The 17,774-nt window shown below is 33.2% G+C and overlaps 1 protein-coding gene across 3 annotated transcripts in view; it reads right to left on the reverse strand.

Annotated features, from left to right (window-relative positions):
- Positions 1–17,774, reverse strand: part of Src42A (Src oncogene at 42A) — a 48,404-nt gene that overhangs the window by 4,266 nt on the left and 26,364 nt on the right. For all 3 annotated transcript variants that reach the window (XR_008405524.2, XM_053758197.2, XM_053758196.2), the window contains exons 2-7: positions 16,950–17,071; positions 12,947–13,110; positions 4,937–5,264; positions 3,742–3,920; positions 1,460–1,616; positions 711–964 (exon numbers count right to left, since the gene is read on the reverse strand). Coding sequence is in view for 2 of the 3 variants with exons in the window: in XM_053758197.2 (XP_053614172.1) it covers positions 756–964; positions 1,460–1,616; positions 3,742–3,920; positions 4,937–5,264; positions 12,947–13,110; positions 16,950–17,071 (1,159 nt within the window). In the remaining variant the exon portion in view is untranslated. The remainder of the gene's footprint in view (positions 1–710; positions 965–1,459; positions 1,617–3,741; positions 3,921–4,936; positions 5,265–12,946; positions 13,111–16,949; positions 17,072–17,774) is intronic.

The following is a 17,774-nucleotide window of genomic DNA, read 5'->3' on the forward strand; positions in this document are numbered from 1 at the left end:
TTATCGTGTATCATGGACAGTTAAGTTATTCTCAAAGTATCTGTTATCTACTCTCTAATTTTGAACAGTAAGGAAGTCAATCTAGTTCTTTTTATTATTCTTGCATCTTATTTTATATATTATACTCGAGATCAAATATTTACTTAACTAGATATCATAAGATGTAAATAGAATAGACACTAAATTAGAAGAATTATATCCACAAAATTTCAAACATGCTGAGATCATCAAAAACAAAAACATTTTCTCATTGTGTCTTGTTATTATGTCGAGAAAAAGGTCGAAGTGACTAATAATAGGTCAACCACTCTATTAAATTCTTGTTTATGTTTATAAATTTAATTTGCAATGTATGTATAAATATAACTATGTTCGAATAGTATCTTGAAACTCTACTTTGAATCGTATAAATATCTTCAACAGATTGAGCTGATATTATATACATATCTAGTTTGGATGACAATAAAAATCGGCTCTCAACGGTTTATAGGTACAATTTTTTGTCAAATGATTGCAATAACTGAAAATCAACTCATTGGCGATAATAAAGGCTTGTCAAAAATATTTTTTTGACACAATTCAATATACAATTCGTACGTGTTAAAGGCAGGAATAGATTAGTTGTCACAAGATTAATTTTCTACAGAAAAGAAATTTACTGATTTCCACATTCTAAGAGGTTAACTGTTAAACAGTAAGGAGAAACTCACATGATGCGTGATGGCGTGTCGGTGGGGCGGCAGGGAGGGCCGGGCTCAGTAGGCGGAGGCCTCCTTGTACTCAGAGTTGTCCATGGTGAAGAAGTCCTCCAGCTTCCACTGCAGCGTCTCGAACGTGGGCCGCTTCAGCGGGTCCTTGTGCCAGCACTCCAGCATGATCTCGTACAGCGGCGCCGGGCAGTTCTGCGGACACGGCATCCGGTAACCGTGCTCCACTTGATGAAGGACCTCCGCGTTCGTCATTCCTGCGACAATATTGGTTACGTTCAAGCATGGATCTAATATAGATGAACCGGGTGTCAATCAACTTGTGCACAGCTATAATGCAAGGTGCACTCGTTACGTAAAGTGGCGGAGCTTTGCATAATTTTTTTACGTTGGAAAAGGGGCGAAGAAAGGGTGGAACCGCTCATCAGATATCCTAATATAAAATAGGCTTCATAAAATAGGCATACACTCAAAAATTTGAAAATAATTGATAGATGCAGAGATAAACTCTTTAAAGTGTACTCTCCAGTTTAACTTTACTATATATAAAAAATATAATACTTAGATAAAAGTAATCCATTAACGCACTTTCATTGATTATGAAAAAAAAATATACTGGCATTGTGTGAGAACTAAGCTTAATGCTAAAGAGCAAAAGACGGAGTTGTACATGATTCACCCAAAAATGCTGGAAACTAAATTAAACTGCTCTCAAATGTGCCTTAATGTGTTCAAAGCAAATCCACACTAACCCGGATACGGTATTCGTCCATATGTGACGAGCTCAGTGAGCAGGATGCCGAAGGACCAGACGTCGGACTTGATGGAGAACTTGCTGTAGTTGGCGGCCTCCGGCGCCGTCCACTTGATCGGGAACCGCGCACCTACGCGCGCCTCGTATTCGTCTTCCTGCCACATGACAATACAATTGCATTATTAATTTTTATTATTTTCGACGTAGACGGATTTGTTAATTGACAGACTTTGAAGAAAAGGCTGCAGTGAAGTTTGTTGCGCCGCTTCTTCAAGTAAAGTTCTTCAATTAAAATTCTAAAGCTGTGTATTAATGTGAAACTTGCAAGAATTCACGTTAGACTTTCAGTCTCCAATATGAAAATAATTTATGAAAATGCACTTACAAACAAGAAAAAAAATCTTTTACTAAACCTATAAATAATGTTATTCATGTGAAGAGTAAAAAAGACACATTAAAATAATCATGCAGTACTTGATCAGTCACGTTTTATTTTATTGTAATAACTACGACCACGACAATACGTACCGGTATTCAATAACACTTGTATCTTCCATGTGCATCGTACATGTGAATCTTTACGCAACTCTATAATTCACAATCATAAATTTAAACTAATATACATATAGCGTAGGTAGTTAAGGACCTATTAATAAGTTGCGTAAAGGAACCACCATTAGCAATAATAGTGAATTATACTTATATTACTTATTACATTATAGTGAATTATTCAAACTAAGTATTTCCCCCTATAATGACAAACAATAACTCAATAAGGCGTTACATAAATATTGTAAATATACACGAGTGTCGTGACATTTTGTGGCTCTACTAATTTATTTATGGTGCCATTAATCCATTTTTTTACATAATAAAAGAAATATCATAGCGGAATAGCATTAACATAAATTCGCTAAATATCATGAATCAAATGTTTAATGTCATTACTTACTATTTTTAGCTATTTATATTCGTACAAAAAGGTGCTAAAATTATGACATGGATATTTGAGTGATTAACAATTAAATAAATTTAGTTGGTTGATAACTCTATATTAACTAGAACTTAAACCATAAATATCATGATAAACATACATAACTTTGTAGTATAATATATCGGTATTTGAGATTACATCATGTTATAAAAGAAAGAACACAATGGTATGTTTTACCACAGAATTTCAATAGTTACTTTATGTTGCGGTTTAAATAACTTTCACACGTGTATTTCCATTGCAGACCACAGATTTCCATAAATCTACAACAATAAGGAGCAGTGTCATTTCTTTTTGGTTCTTCACAACATCTAGAAACAATACTTTTTAAAACTCTATTGTTTTTGGTTTCGCATAGTATTTGCACTTTTCTGTGTTGCTAACTGGGTGAACGAAATCGAAATTGCAATTAGATTGTTTTTAAATGCAGACACAAATATGAATTTATAATAACTTATATTGTTTACTTTATTTTCATTTAAAGCCTAGAACTAAACTGAATTCATTATCTAGCGGCATCCAGGGCACTGCAAACTGTATTGAATAAATTGTTATTAAATGATTAATATAAATCTTCTAAGTCAATGAATGTTATTGTAATTAATATAAGGATGTGTGTGTCAAAAATTTCTTCTTTTAGTTGATATCTAGTTTTTATCATTAGCGTGTTATTGAATTTGCTATCAAATACAGTAAATAGCATATAATGATCGGTTAATGTGTTATGGAAATGTGGCAGTAAAATAAATTAATGAGTGGACATTCCGAGCATCTTCGAAACAGGGCTAATGCATTCATTTGCAAATTTCTCTTTTGTTTTCACATTACAACATTCTTCTACTGCCTAGGCAATCGGGACAGTGCGATTTACATAAAATCAATTACCTAAAACGCGTAAATAATTTTTGCTAGACTGAAAATTTTAGCTAATTATGTCGAAGCTTACGTAATATAGGTATCATCACTAGTTTTTTTCTTCAATGTAAAACGTAAAAACCAATGTTAGGCATAAATTGCTCCCACGGTCAGGTACAGGTTTATTTGTTATTGCTATGATGCCGTGTGTTTTGCGTATAATGGAATTGGTGATTTCAAAACAGAATCAAATCCCATCGTAAGATGACTTCACATCAATCAAGGGCGGCTTTACCTGTAGTTCAGAGGTGCGATGCTCCAGGTCGCCAGAGGTTGAGGTCGATCGCATTATAAATAGTTATTCAACATGTAGTCCGGAAGGGTCATGCCGCTCGCTATCTAACGCTAGAGACAGACGCACATCAACACACCTTGATAAGCCTCGCGAGGCCGAAGTCAGCAATCTTGACGATGTTGGACTCTGCCACGAGCACGTTCCTGGCCGCCAGGTCGCGGTGGATGTAGTTCTGAGACTCGAGGTACGCCATCCCGCTCGCTATCTGCGCCGCCATGTCGATCAGCTGCTGCAGCTTCAACCCGCGACCCTTGCCTAGAAAATTTTAAATGAGATTATTTAAATTTTTAGTTTAGGTACATTTTGACGAAGTTTTGAGCCCTTCGTATCGCTAGTTTCTCAATATTTTTTTTTATGATAGTGACAAACGATTTGGACATATTAATTGACACATTAGCGAAAACGTGTATATAACAAAGTAATTTGCAATTCCATAACAACAACAATGAATCGTTATATAGCCTACGTGATAACTACAACAAAGCATTTAAACAGGAATTCATTGATCATTGAGACATAAAAGCAATATAATATACACTTCATCAACATTCATACAACATCAACAAGGAGTATTTGCCCGCGAATTCGTCTTCATGGAATTTATAATAACATTATGTTTAAGCGTCGTATTAAAATGAGAACACAAAAAAAATCATATATCATTAAAATTCCGCAGCACGCTTCGTCCAAAAACTCGTAAAAATAAATCCGACTACGTCTTCTAATCAACTTTTAGTCTAGCCCTTCGTAACCCATGTCTGTATGGTTCAATATATGGTTACTATAGCATTTAGTCTGCATATCGTAAATACGCAGTTTATATTATTATCAAACTCATGGTCTGTAATGTTACATTATTAGTCATTGTATTTAATGCAAATATTTATTCTTATCAAAGGTAGATTTATAACTCTATTTAGCAAAATGTTATACGTAAGCATATTTTCATGACGTAATGTGTGATTGCACTAAAAGTAGAAACCAAACTATAAATGTATGTCATTCATATTTATAAATATAAATAAATACATAGACAACACCAAACGGCCGCAACTAATAATCATTATTAAATAAATTGAAATGATACAAAGGTAGTGCAAATGCCACATATAGCCAAGAATTTAGTTATAAATTTAAAGTAGATTAAGCATTAGAGACTCGAGTAGAATTCAGCCCGGACTAGTTACTTATTCTTAAAACAAAAATTATTTAATTTATCGAATCTACATTTCCGCTTAATTCTCATTAAAAAAAAAGATCTTAAAAGTTACCTTGCAAGTAATCAAGCAGAGAGCCATTCTTCATTAATTCAGTTATGATATAGATCGGTTCCTCAAGCGTACAGACAGCATACAACTGGATGAGTTTATTGTGACGCAGCTTCTTCATTATCTGTGCCTCGGCGAGGAAGTCCTTCGGATCCATAGTGCCAGATTTGAGGGTTTTGATGGCCACAGGGGTGGTGTTGTTCCACTGGCCCTCCCAGACTTCGCCGAACTGCCCATGTCCCAGTTTCCTCACGAACTTAAGTGATGAACGGTCAATCTCCCACTGATCGCGCGTTCTGTGTGAGAGACCTTCTGTCACTGGCTTTTCCACCTGTAACAAATATTAATTTTAATTTTAGTATTTCAATTAGTGAAAATGAAAAGTTCCAATGGATGCACGGATGTATTAATTTATTAATACCTACCTATATTTGCCTAGTATATCAGTGTAAAATTAAAGCTACGTCAGAGTAGTTATTCTATCTTAAAATTTTTAAAAAGTTGTATCCATGTGCCCACGTCAATATATTGTACAGTATAACGAAGGTGACATAATAACAGATCACAAATCAAATCCAGCATATAGGTACTTCACTTTTTTCTAAACTACAAATTTTCTAATGTAAAAGCAATAATTATTCCGAATTATGTTCCTTTGTTATGCATTTTGAATTGTCTGCACTGAATGTATTCATGGCTTAAGCGTAGTATTCTTTATTATACTGTGGCATAAGTGTGGTTAGAGTTAAAAATCCGAGGTTATTCTGAGAAAGGAGGGGCAATGACCCGCGGCTCTCCTGTTTAGCATACGGGACTGAACTCCCTCCTACTCATGTATCCAAGCCTCTCTATGTATGGACGATGGCCGCCAAAACCTACTTATATTTGTATAAGCATTTTGTCGTGTTGAGTTATTCTATCTATTTTAAATTTCGAGTATGAGCTTCGTGTAGTCGCCAAAAACGCGATGTATCTTGCATAACTATTTTAATCGCAATAGTTTCTTAGAAGTTTTTCCTATTCCCCAGGTATGCTAAAAACACTAACTGGCAAAGACTGTTTAAGCGCAACAAAGAAGTTCCTTACAAACAAATGTTTTTTAATTCTAAACGTTCCCTATTTGTCAAGTATTTTATTAAAATTATTTACACTAACTTGCAAAGAGGAGACTGTAATATAAGTTGTGTATAATGTCATGAAGTAATTTAATATCTTCAGTGGGCAGCGGCCGCGACGGTGTGTCTGGTTTGTCATTGTCACGCTTGGTTCGACCACAATGGCAAACCTATCTAGTGGGTAGGTACTTACATCTCATATTGCACGGCAAAACAACGTCTAGATGCATAAAATAAAAGCTATTATTGAAAATTGTGTAAAAGGTTTGAAACGTTCCACTTTTTTTTACTTTCAGGTCAACTTTGGGTAAAACTGCTGCTTTAAATTTTCGGTTTGTGCTGTCGCTTCAACTCCACTTGGGTAGTCTTCTAGTGTAATTTTGGGTTGTGTTGGTAATTATATCACATTTAGGTATTAAGCGATACCTGTATTGCAATATCCGTAACAAAAAAGTTTTATAAAGTGAGTCCTTTTAAGTTATGGCGTTATGAGCAATTAATTAAATATTCTTTATAAAGATATTTTTTTCTTGAATTTGTAAAAAAAGTGGTTTGCATGGTAACTACCTTTATCATCACGGGTCGCGTTCATTTAATTGCAGCTGGATAATGAAACGTTTACTTACAGTATAAATATACCATGACAATGCGCGTGGAAAACCAGAAAAAAATTGTAAATTATTAGATTTATGAGTTACTAGCTTCGCCCCGGGGCTTCGCTCCCGCTCCTGGGAATTTCAGGATAAAATGTACCTAATAACTCATAATTTATTAGATACCAAATTTCATAACAGTCGGTCCAGTAGATTTTGCGTGAAATAGTAACAAACATATATGCATATATGCATACATACACACATCCTCACAAACTTTTTCATTTATAATATTAATAGGTTTACACCCAATATTTTTTCCTGACTTCTGACGGAAACCGTTACATGGGTTTGAATCTAACTTTTTGCGAAATTATTTAATGAATAGAGAAAAACACCATTGTGTCGTGAAGGAAGGATAACATTTTCAATTTTTTTATAAGTAATTGATAGAAGATATAAATAGGGTTGTCTAGTCATTGACGTGTTCCATCATTTCACGCCCAAGAATAGGAATTATGTTTGATTAATAAACCCAATAAGCAATGTTTTGTGGCAAACAAATTGCGCAAACGCATCAGCGGGGTCACGAATGGCAGGAGTCACTGGGTCATCGGAGCCTTTTGCTAAATCATATCACGCGTATGGTGTCGCTAATGTCCATTACACAAAATTCAATTTACATATTAGCCAAGTGGGAGTATGTAAAACCCAAATCGTTTATTTTTGATAAGGGATTTCCTAAATATAAGTACAATAGTGGCCTTCTAAATATAAACTATATATATCATATAAATAGATAAACCTTTATTTGTATAAACAAAATGACATACATATTCCAAACCTAGAAGATTTGTAAAATGAGAGTAAGAAATTAAAATTTTTCTTATTCCTTTAAATTAATTCTGGTATAAAAAGATTCTCGGGAGAGCCCAATGTGTATAGTTATATGTGTAAATCGTAAATCTCGTTGATGAATGATGTAACCACTCCGCAATAGTGTTATAACGTTATACAATCAATCATATTGAACTTCTAAATAATATATATAAAAATAAAGGATATTTTACAATATCCTGTCCGTTTAAAGAGTAAAAGTGTATAACACTATACATATTTTTTGAATAAATTAAATTCCTCTGACTCTCTCTCTCTCTGTTAGGAAAACAATCTGTTATTTAATTATATTTAACGTTAACACGATTACTTAATTTCAATCAATCCTTCGGGTCGATCAAAGTTGTATTGTTCATTTATCTTTGACAAGGAATTTGAAAAATTAATATCAAAACCAGTTTTGACCCTAAAAGTCAGGACGGCGAAGCCCGTTTTTTCCGCGTGTTTAATCATTACAAAACCGGTAGAGCTTTGAAAAATGAAAATTATTCTTAATTTATTTGCAATGTGGCGAGATATTTTTGGAGTCGTCCGTAATAAGCGGTATCTGGGGACGTGTGTAAATGCAAAATTGTATTAACTACAAATTAAAGAGAAAACATATGTGACTTTTTATTAAATGAGCACCAATATCTTTAATAACATTTAACACAATATATCGATGAAATAGTTCTTTATATACTACGGAAATGACCCTCGCGCAGTGGACTACAGAGGATAAAAGTAATAACGTAAAATACGTTATTACTTTTATCCTCGAGTGGTATTTTCAATAATTGCAAAAATATTACTTTTACCGAATTTGAAATCTATTTAATGGAACAGAGAATCATATTTTATCGACAATCAATCCATGATTGTTAATAAAATATGATTATTTAGTAGTAACATAGACCCCAATGCAACTATTTTTATTCATGTATTTCCAAAACAAACGAAACACAAATATCGTGCTAAGATCATGTGTTTCGTATACTTCTGTACTGTATTAATTTTGTGTTAGTAAATTATTGCAATTCCGTTCAGTTATTATATTAAATGCTGAAGAAGTAATTCTTTACTCGATACAGCATGTGGCATGTTCATTTTAAATCATTAAAAGGCACGAGTGATGATATGAATTAACCGTTAATACCGGCAGTGAGGTGGAATTAAGTATGTGCAAGTGTATGTGCAAGTCGAATTCGTGAAGGATACCGTATTATCAGCATAGATTAGGGATAATGCTGAGAGTCTACTACAAAGTAGGCAGAATTTCAAACTTTCAGGAGGCATCTTCAGAAATTCAAAACATATAATTAATTGCATATCAATATAAGTGACAACTGACAAACGTGCATTTAAAACAATAGTCATTATAACACTAATTTGTAAAACTTTAGTGCACGATATCATACAAGCGGCCATTATGTAAAAAGCGATTGAAACTTTACGTAAATCTTATTTGTCAACGATCATCATATGGAGATTTCTGTAATATGATTACAACGAACAATAGACTCGGACTTTTTTAAAATTTCATAGTCACGTATATAAAAAAAAAGAATAAATATAAATTAGAATGGGTAATGATAACCTTGTTAAATTAAAACAAAATGTCATGGGTATTGCACGTGTATGACCAATCAATTAAAATTAAGATGAAAATGGAAATTTTAAAATTATATGTAATACTTAAGTGTTGTTGATTGGCAAAACAGTGGAAATTTTCACCGAAATCGTGAACAATTCTTATTTTGTTCGTCGACGTGCACATTGTACGAAGAACAAATACCTTCATTAGATTTAAAAGACACAATCGCTGTGGAAACTGCTGAGAATAATTTTGATTTCATATTTTAACTTAATGACGTCAATTGTATTCAATAAAACACTCATTTATTGTAATTTTTATTTGAAAAAAAATATTCACTTTTCCTTTGATAAATCAAAGGAAAATAGAATGAGATAAAGGACTAATTGTGTGAGAGGTAAAACGAGTGCCAGAAATGCCTGTGCGTTAAAATAAAGTTATTTTGGACGTCACAAACGGAAAAACATTTGTGACTTAACCAATCACATTAATTTGGTTAAAGGAGATAAATATTGACAAAATGATGCACAAATCCTCACAAAAAAGATTTGTTGTGTTGCCTATATTGAACGTTGCGCATTTTACGCATGGTCCGTAACGAAAGTGGGGCCATCTCGGCCTTGGTGCGGTGGCCGACCGGTCGCGAAACTGGAACGGCAATAGCATAAAATAAAGAGAATAACGAATTACCGACTTAAGATCTATTGTAGAAATAAGAGTAAAATTTATCAGATGTACATATTTGAAGAAGTTGGAGAAGCGAGTTCTAAACTTGATTCCACTAAGGCTTTATTACGTTTGATACATGTCGCAGACGTTTTTAGCAGGTACAGTAATATTTTCGGTTCCATTGGACATAAATACATATGCCGGCCGTGCGAAGAATAGTGTACAATTTGGGAGATAGTCTTAATCTTAATGGATCAATTGAAAATGAGTTCCGTTTAGATTTCGTATTGTTACTTATCACTGTGTACTTAATTATATTGTATCAATAGTATGTTAGTGTAGAGATTATATAATTTTCAGGAGGTTTCTAGTGTCTACGGAGCGGAGAAGACAGCTTACCAACTGGAGCATTTATGCAAGATTCATTTAATAGGAATTTTAAATATGATTAATTACTACGTGCTGCATTATATGTTCTGTTGCATTAGTGATGCTGGAATGTCCACGTTTTGTAATCAATACCAAGTAAATAATTAGAAAATATGTAAGCGATGCAAAATAATACATATGTTCTGTGTAAGCAGATGTATGCAATATATAAATATATGCAGTCAGAAATGTGAATAATTGGAATTTGTGCGTTATCTATCTATGCATGGAAAGATATAAAGAGCCATATTATTTCTTTACGCAACCTTTTTCATTTACAATGCAATTAAAACATGATTAAATCAGTACAGGAGCATAATATGCGTTCCATCCAAGTTTTTTATTTGTGTGATCATAAAAATAGCGGGTTACTGGAGGCTTTATAGTTTAAGCTTCCTTAATTCCAGCTGTGAAAGGTCCCCAGGTGCCTATGGTAGAACAACATAAATAACGATATTAAATGTTCACATGGAGTTTTGTTAAGTTCAAATACCACAAGAGTTGCAATCCAGGAAATAAGTCCTCCTTCGGTGAATTTAAAGCGTGCTCGTCAGTTTAATGGCTCGCAACATTTCTCACGGAACTTGCGCTGGACGCAGCATCGAAAACCATAAATTTTATCGCCCCGATATCGAGTTTTGCAATGTACGTCTCATAATATTAAACACAAACCTTTTTTCCGGTAGTCACGTGTCTTTGATGTATCAAAATTGCTAATAAAGTCTTTGAGTCAGATCAATTGTAACGGATCAATTGTAACGGATCATTATCAATTATTCATCTTCCTATCTCATTTTTACCTGATTAAAGTTACATACGCGATAATAAATTTCGTAACTATTATTACATAAATATTCATGCTATTCGAAGACACAGATAAAAACAATACGATTAATTATGTAAATTCAACAAAATAGCTCTTCATTTTAAATGCAGCGTTTATGCGTATTTGTATAAATGTAGGTGGTAAAGAGCCAAGGCAAATAATCCATACTTCCACACTAATATGAAAAATACGAAAGTTCTGTCTGTTCGCTTACACGGCTAAACCACTGGTCCAATTTTAGTATGCATGCAGGTAGGTAGTTAAAGACCTAGTTCAAACAAAGGCAATTTTTTTTTAAATCACCCTGTAATTAATCATCTCTAATGGGAGTTGAAAGTTTGTATAAAAATCGTGTCTGTTCCGCTTTCGCAGAGAAATTTACACAGGCGAAGCCGTGGTCAAGTGCTAGTTTCCCATAATTTCATAATAGCTTAAACGCTAAAAGACATTTATCAATCCAAAATATTGATGTTAATTAACATATTAACAAAATAAATTTATCAATATGTTTTATAGACTAGGAGTACAACAAGGACTAAATTTGAGGGTAGACAAGAAAAGGCATTGTTATAAAATTTGTGTAATCGGCGATAAGGAAAAATGTATGCACACATTTTTTAAACTAGTTACAACGTCCATATGATAACTGCGAATATTGCAAAAAGCGGCGGTTCTCAAAGTACGACCATGCAGGTTTCGTTGGAATTATGAATAAGAGTTTGATTTTCACACATAAATGATACGACGGCATTGACATGATTCCGCACAAAAGTTTGGACAGTAAAATCACAGGGTAAACCAAAGTTGAGTAACGTTGAATCATCGGGACCTTAAAATTTGATCAGTATTGAAGTTGAAGGTTTTAAACATGTTGAACTTGTGAAATTGATATCTAATTTTCTTGAATAAGTATAATATATTTCATCTAATACGTAGTAACCATACATACAATGTCAATATTTAAATAAAAAAAAGTGTTTACCATTTGCTCTAAAATACAGGTTTGATTTCTTGTGAAATCCCAAAGAGCATTAAAGTTTTTGCAATTTTTTAAAAGTGTTCATTAATATATTGCAACTATCTAAATGCATTACTGATTAATGACTTCTATCAATATATACAATAGAGAAATAAGGTAGTAATAGTAGCTAACTTATGATGATTAATAAGTTATTTTTAACCAAAAACATATTAGTAAAACAATAGCATTTTCTCTCTGCGTAGCGCAGTGTAGTATTTACGGTGTGATTGTTTATGTCAAATTATCTTCAGAAATTAAGTAAAGCGTAGCAGTGACCTTGAGTATGGTCAAGACATCCTTATATTTGTATTTATTAAGTTATTAATATATTTTTATTAATGTCTTTTTTCAAGAGGGTCATCGATCCTCCGTTAAATAACTCAGGTAGTAAAATAAATTAATAGTTTCCATGGCTTGTTTAGTTCCTTATGTTTCCGGTTTATACTTGGATAATATTTTCTGCAATAAAACTACATTTACGTCCACAGCCATTAGCCAATGACGATAAGTTTAAAATTAATGTTAGTTTCGAATTGGTCCTAACTAATTAGTGGAAAGCCGTTAGGCTAATCATATAATAGATACGGGAACCCTAAACCCTATTCCACGGGATTTGAATTTGCTAACATCACGACTTACAGTTAAACAAAAAACACATTTTATAGTTTTATTTGGTCTATAAGTAACTGTAATTATGAAATCGGCTCTGCCGACAATTCTGACCAGTTTTTGTAAGTACCTTAGACGTATCATCCGAGCTAAGCTGGGCCGCCCAGCGTTGTGTCCAATAAGTTGCAATTATAGTTGTGTTTACGTCGAGTAAAAACACTGGGTTGCAATTTTGCAATGCAATAGGTATGTTTTCTCTTTTTTTATTATTTTACACTGACCTGTACACAAGGTTTGCTGAGTGAGACGCAGAGTCCATCGGCGTCCTTGCTGTAGTGTTCCACAAGCTCTTGGAGCGTTCTGAAGGTGGTGCGTCTCGCGATGAAGAAACCGCCTTCGTCCAACTGCCTGATCCGGTAGTGCTTCACCGTATCGCCATCTCGCACTAAAATAAAATAAGCTAATGAAGAAAAAAGAGTGGCGAACGCTAGCATCAGAGGCCAAGATCCTCTTTAAGTCGCTAAACCATCTGAATAATAGAGAGTAAGATAAGTGTTCGCAGGCTTGTAAGTGTGATGTATCGTATGATACAATAAATCTACTGGACGCAACGTTATATGTTACGTGAAAAATTTAAGAGAAACAGCATAGTAAACTGTGTCTCTTCAATTCAAATCTTTAACTTTTTAAAATCAAACAATTTTTATATCCTTGGTTAAAAATAGTAGCTGTTACTTCTGATCCAATTGGATAAAATAAATTTATAAATGTTTATATACTTGAAAGAAAGTCAGCAGCCGTTTATAGCGCATAAATATTGTACTTACTTATTATAATTAATATAATAAGCATGATTTTCAAACCAGGCAATTAGTATGCAACACTTAATTTTCAAGAGAGCGACGGCCCACTTTTGAAATGGGGTTAGCGTAGCGGTGACTTATTCAATAAATCGTCAAATCTAAACTATACACATGCAATAGACGTGGAGAACAGACATCACAGAATTCAAATGTTAGTATTGCAAAACTTTTGAATAAAATAATAAAGCAAAAAATAAAATTTATGAAGTACCTAGTTTGTATTTGAGTGAACTAAAATTGAAGGCAAGGATGATAGACGATATTACTTTGAAGTTCCAATAAATACCAATAGGATAAACAAAGTACCTGTTAAATTATAAAAAGCAACAGAATTGATGCGACGTGAGGAAGTCATTTTTCGTCTTGTATATTACAGGATACAGGAACAAGGATAGCACAATAAGGTCAAGTAAACACAAAAATGATCTCGACATTGAATTTTAGCTCATCGTAATATTACATAAATTACGGTTTTTAAGAGTGCCAGAAAAATTGACACCAAATATTCTTATGTTTTCTTATGTTCTTATGTTTTGAATGATTTTTTGATATAAGAGGATGGATTGTGTCAAAGAGAGCATGAATATGGAGGGTGTATCGAATAAGATGGCAAGCTATAGAGGGGGAAATGGGGGAAACTGACATACTGTGCCCGACTCCTTATAAAAGTGGGAAGTAGAAGCTTATAATGTTTCGTTAAACTGTTTGGGCCACAGATACACATTCAAACGTGTTTTCTAGTTAATGTAATATGACTCATAATCGCATTGTCTTTTCCTTAAGCAACTTTAAAGTGAAATATTAGAAAATGACTGGCTCTACAATAAACAAAGTTAGAACATATGTTTTGTGTATGCAAATATTATTTTTCTCTTAGCAAAGTATCAAAGTTTTTAGCAGTCGCATGAATTAGCTGAAGTGAAAGAATCGAAACTTCACTTTCATTTATTGAGAAAGTTATTGGAAAATGTATGACTTTGTATTGTTATGCGAAAATAAGTAATAATTCTATGTGTGTTTATGAGTTGACATGAAAGGACGTTTGATTTTGTTAGGTTCCCACGATATGTTAGACTTACTGTACTTTATTAAAAGCTACTTCCTACTTTATACTCTTTACCAATATAAATGCAAACACTAAAAATATAACAGTTGTTCTGATATATTATGGTATAAATGAAGTGACTAGAGTATGTAGACTCACTCCCCTTCGACACGTTTGATCTGCCTTGTCACCAATCCTCGCATCTGTCTCATTTATTTCTACATAAATTTTCACACAATTGACTTATTTTGTCCTGTTCCCGCGGCTACAATAATATCTGTATCATGTGCGCAAACATAATTTATATCTATTTCTTGTGATACATTGGGTTGAGAAGAAGTACATATGTCAAGCCGATTTGCCAATTGAATCAAATTAATGGCAACGGCAAAAGTAATTTGTCCAAATTACTCTATATGTGCTGTAGTTCATCGGAACATGTGTTCCGCAATGAAATGAATTGTATTGAATATGTGGTAATTGCTAAAATCTTTCAGACTTATGACGCGATAAAAAATCAGCTACGTTTGCTGAGCTACGTCATACGATTAACGTATAGCATGCGATTAACGTATACTGTTACATTGTAAGAATAATTTAGCATAAGTAAGTCATTGTTCAGACTTATAATAATATGATATCGACGTTAATAATCAAGATGTAAAGGTAGCAATGTGTATAAGCAAAATGCTATGCCAAAATCAGCAATTTAGTCAGCTGTCTGTACGTTGTCTGTCAGCAAAGTCTTCAGTGTTATGGTATTCTACTGTAGATACAAGACTTTATCTATGATTCATTGGGTTTTACCTTGCTCTAATTGTTTATTATTAAGTCTTCTATTATAACTACGGGTTCCTCATTGAATAGGGTAGTTGACAAGGTCAGAGAATTGTAAATAACATGTATAATCTAGGTAAAATAAAAATATTTAGAATCATTATGATAATTCATAGATTGTAATGTAACAATGCAGCTGGGTTAATATACGAAGATTTAAAGTTGGCTGAAAAGTCCATTTTCAAAAAGTATGAAATTATAAAAACAAACTCAACCACCATAAAAATCTAAAATTTTGTAACTTGTATAGTCAGCATCACCATAAACGTAATATTTGAAAAGTAGCTGTCGAAGAAACATATCCTTCTTTGCGGACTTTTTAGCAAATTGTGACGTCACTTGTACGTGTCATTTAGTTTGGAGCGTTTGGACAAGTCCAACAATGTGATTTTATTTTTGTCATATCTTTGAAAGAATTGTCATTGTCACAGTATTTTTTTCACTGGTGTTTCTACGTCATAAAAGCAAACATTTGTCAACTAGCCTATTCTTGTCGTTTCGAGATGGTTGGAAATCTGCATACACATGAAATTTGCATGCAGGTCTGGTATCCATCGTAAAGAACCATCACATTCGCTTCAGAACAAAGAATGCGAATAAATCACATGAAGTATGGATGGATTGGCCCAGTTATGTCAATATGACGCAACAGAGTGGCGGTATGCAAACCATGTCTACGAACAAATGCTAAATACTACTACATCTGTCTTACCCGCTAGTGATTGCTTACGGATATCTATAGTCAGTGGATTACGTATTATGCTTTTTATTCACAATTAAGTTGATGCTAGTCACGATTCAGCGTCATTAAAGTTTTTACACAGAAAACTACAGTCATGCTAATTTCCTTCGGATGCAATGGAAAGAAGTTTCCAGAAAACACATTTTTTACGCTCAATATCGTATTAAATAATAAATAAACAAAAGGACTTAATGAAACAACTGTTAATTAATGTGTAGGTATCTAAGTATGTATATTTAAAAACACGTGACAATTGGTAAATTTGGTGAAGAATGACAGACTGAATTAATAGGTACTTGATATTCTAAAATGATATAATACACATTTTTGGTGATAATACTTCCAGTTCAAATGTTCGTTCAGTATAAACGGATACAGTTGTCGGATTACGGATAGCCATAAATATGACAAAAGCACATGGAGAAGTCTTTGTTCCCACGGTTTTATAGGAATTTAGAAAAAATTAAACCGGTTTATCGTTGTAAGTGGCTGCTCGGTTTATGTTTCTTGTTTAGATCTAGAATGTCATGACTATTGTTTTTGAAAAACTTTCAATTTTTGGATCTATGTGTATGTGTAACGATAACAACAAAGATAACAACTTTAACCCTGAATAATAATAGTCTGTACTGTTAAAAAGTAAACAATAGTCTGTACTGTTTATATGTAAATTCTGCAAATACTTAGTTGTTCATACAAAATGATTTAATTTCCTTTTCGTCTTTATAATTCGTAACTAATTAATAACATGCTACTTATTATACCTTAAATTGTAAGGTTTATAAAAATTCAGTTACCTGAAAGCGAGAAGTCGTTGTGCCGGCTCTCAGAATCTCGAATGAGAAAAGCGCCATGCTCGTTTTCCGGTAGAAGCAACTTCTTCTCCGCTTCGATTCGTTTTATTTTGCGGAAATACCATCTGAAACAATCAGCATCCAGTTAGTATTAAATAGTGTTCAAGGATCAACATCAACTCATGACAACCTCTTAATTATAAAATTAAATGGCGTCAAATGAAACAATAAGTACTTTATGCATCGACCTTGGAAATTTTATTTGTTATTTCGCTTAAGTTTTTTATAGATTTCACATGAACCAATGTTGTATTTTCTAAATTGGAGGTACATTATATGCAAACTATGAACAAGTTAATATAGTTGTAAATAATTCTGATTAAGACAAAATAGATGCATTTAATTCAAGATCATTTAAAATATATAAAGACCCAAATATTGTAACTGAATCAACTGGTATTACAACCTGCCAGGTTTTAGATCTACTCTATATATGCTAGATACAATCATATTGTATTTATTAATTTGTCTTTTACATTTGAGTTTCATTCCAAGTGTAGTGTTACAGAGTGCTTATATAAATTAAATATATAAGGACAAATTACACAGATTGAGTAACTAATTCAACGATAGTATATTTTATAACAAATACATATATAGATAAACATCTTTTTCTGATTAGCCCAGGGCCAAACAGAAAAAGATGTTCATCATTTTCCATCATGACCCGACCGGTGATCGAAGCCGGGACCTCACGGTTCAGAGGCAAGCACTTTATCACTGCGCTACCGAGGTCGATTATATATTTTTATTGTCAACAGTGTATTT

The sequence above is a fragment of the Plodia interpunctella genome, chromosome 18 (genome assembly GCF_027563975.2).
Source record: "Plodia interpunctella isolate USDA-ARS_2022_Savannah chromosome 18, ilPloInte3.2, whole genome shotgun sequence".
NCBI lineage: Eukaryota > Metazoa > Arthropoda > Insecta > Lepidoptera > Pyralidae > Plodia > Plodia interpunctella.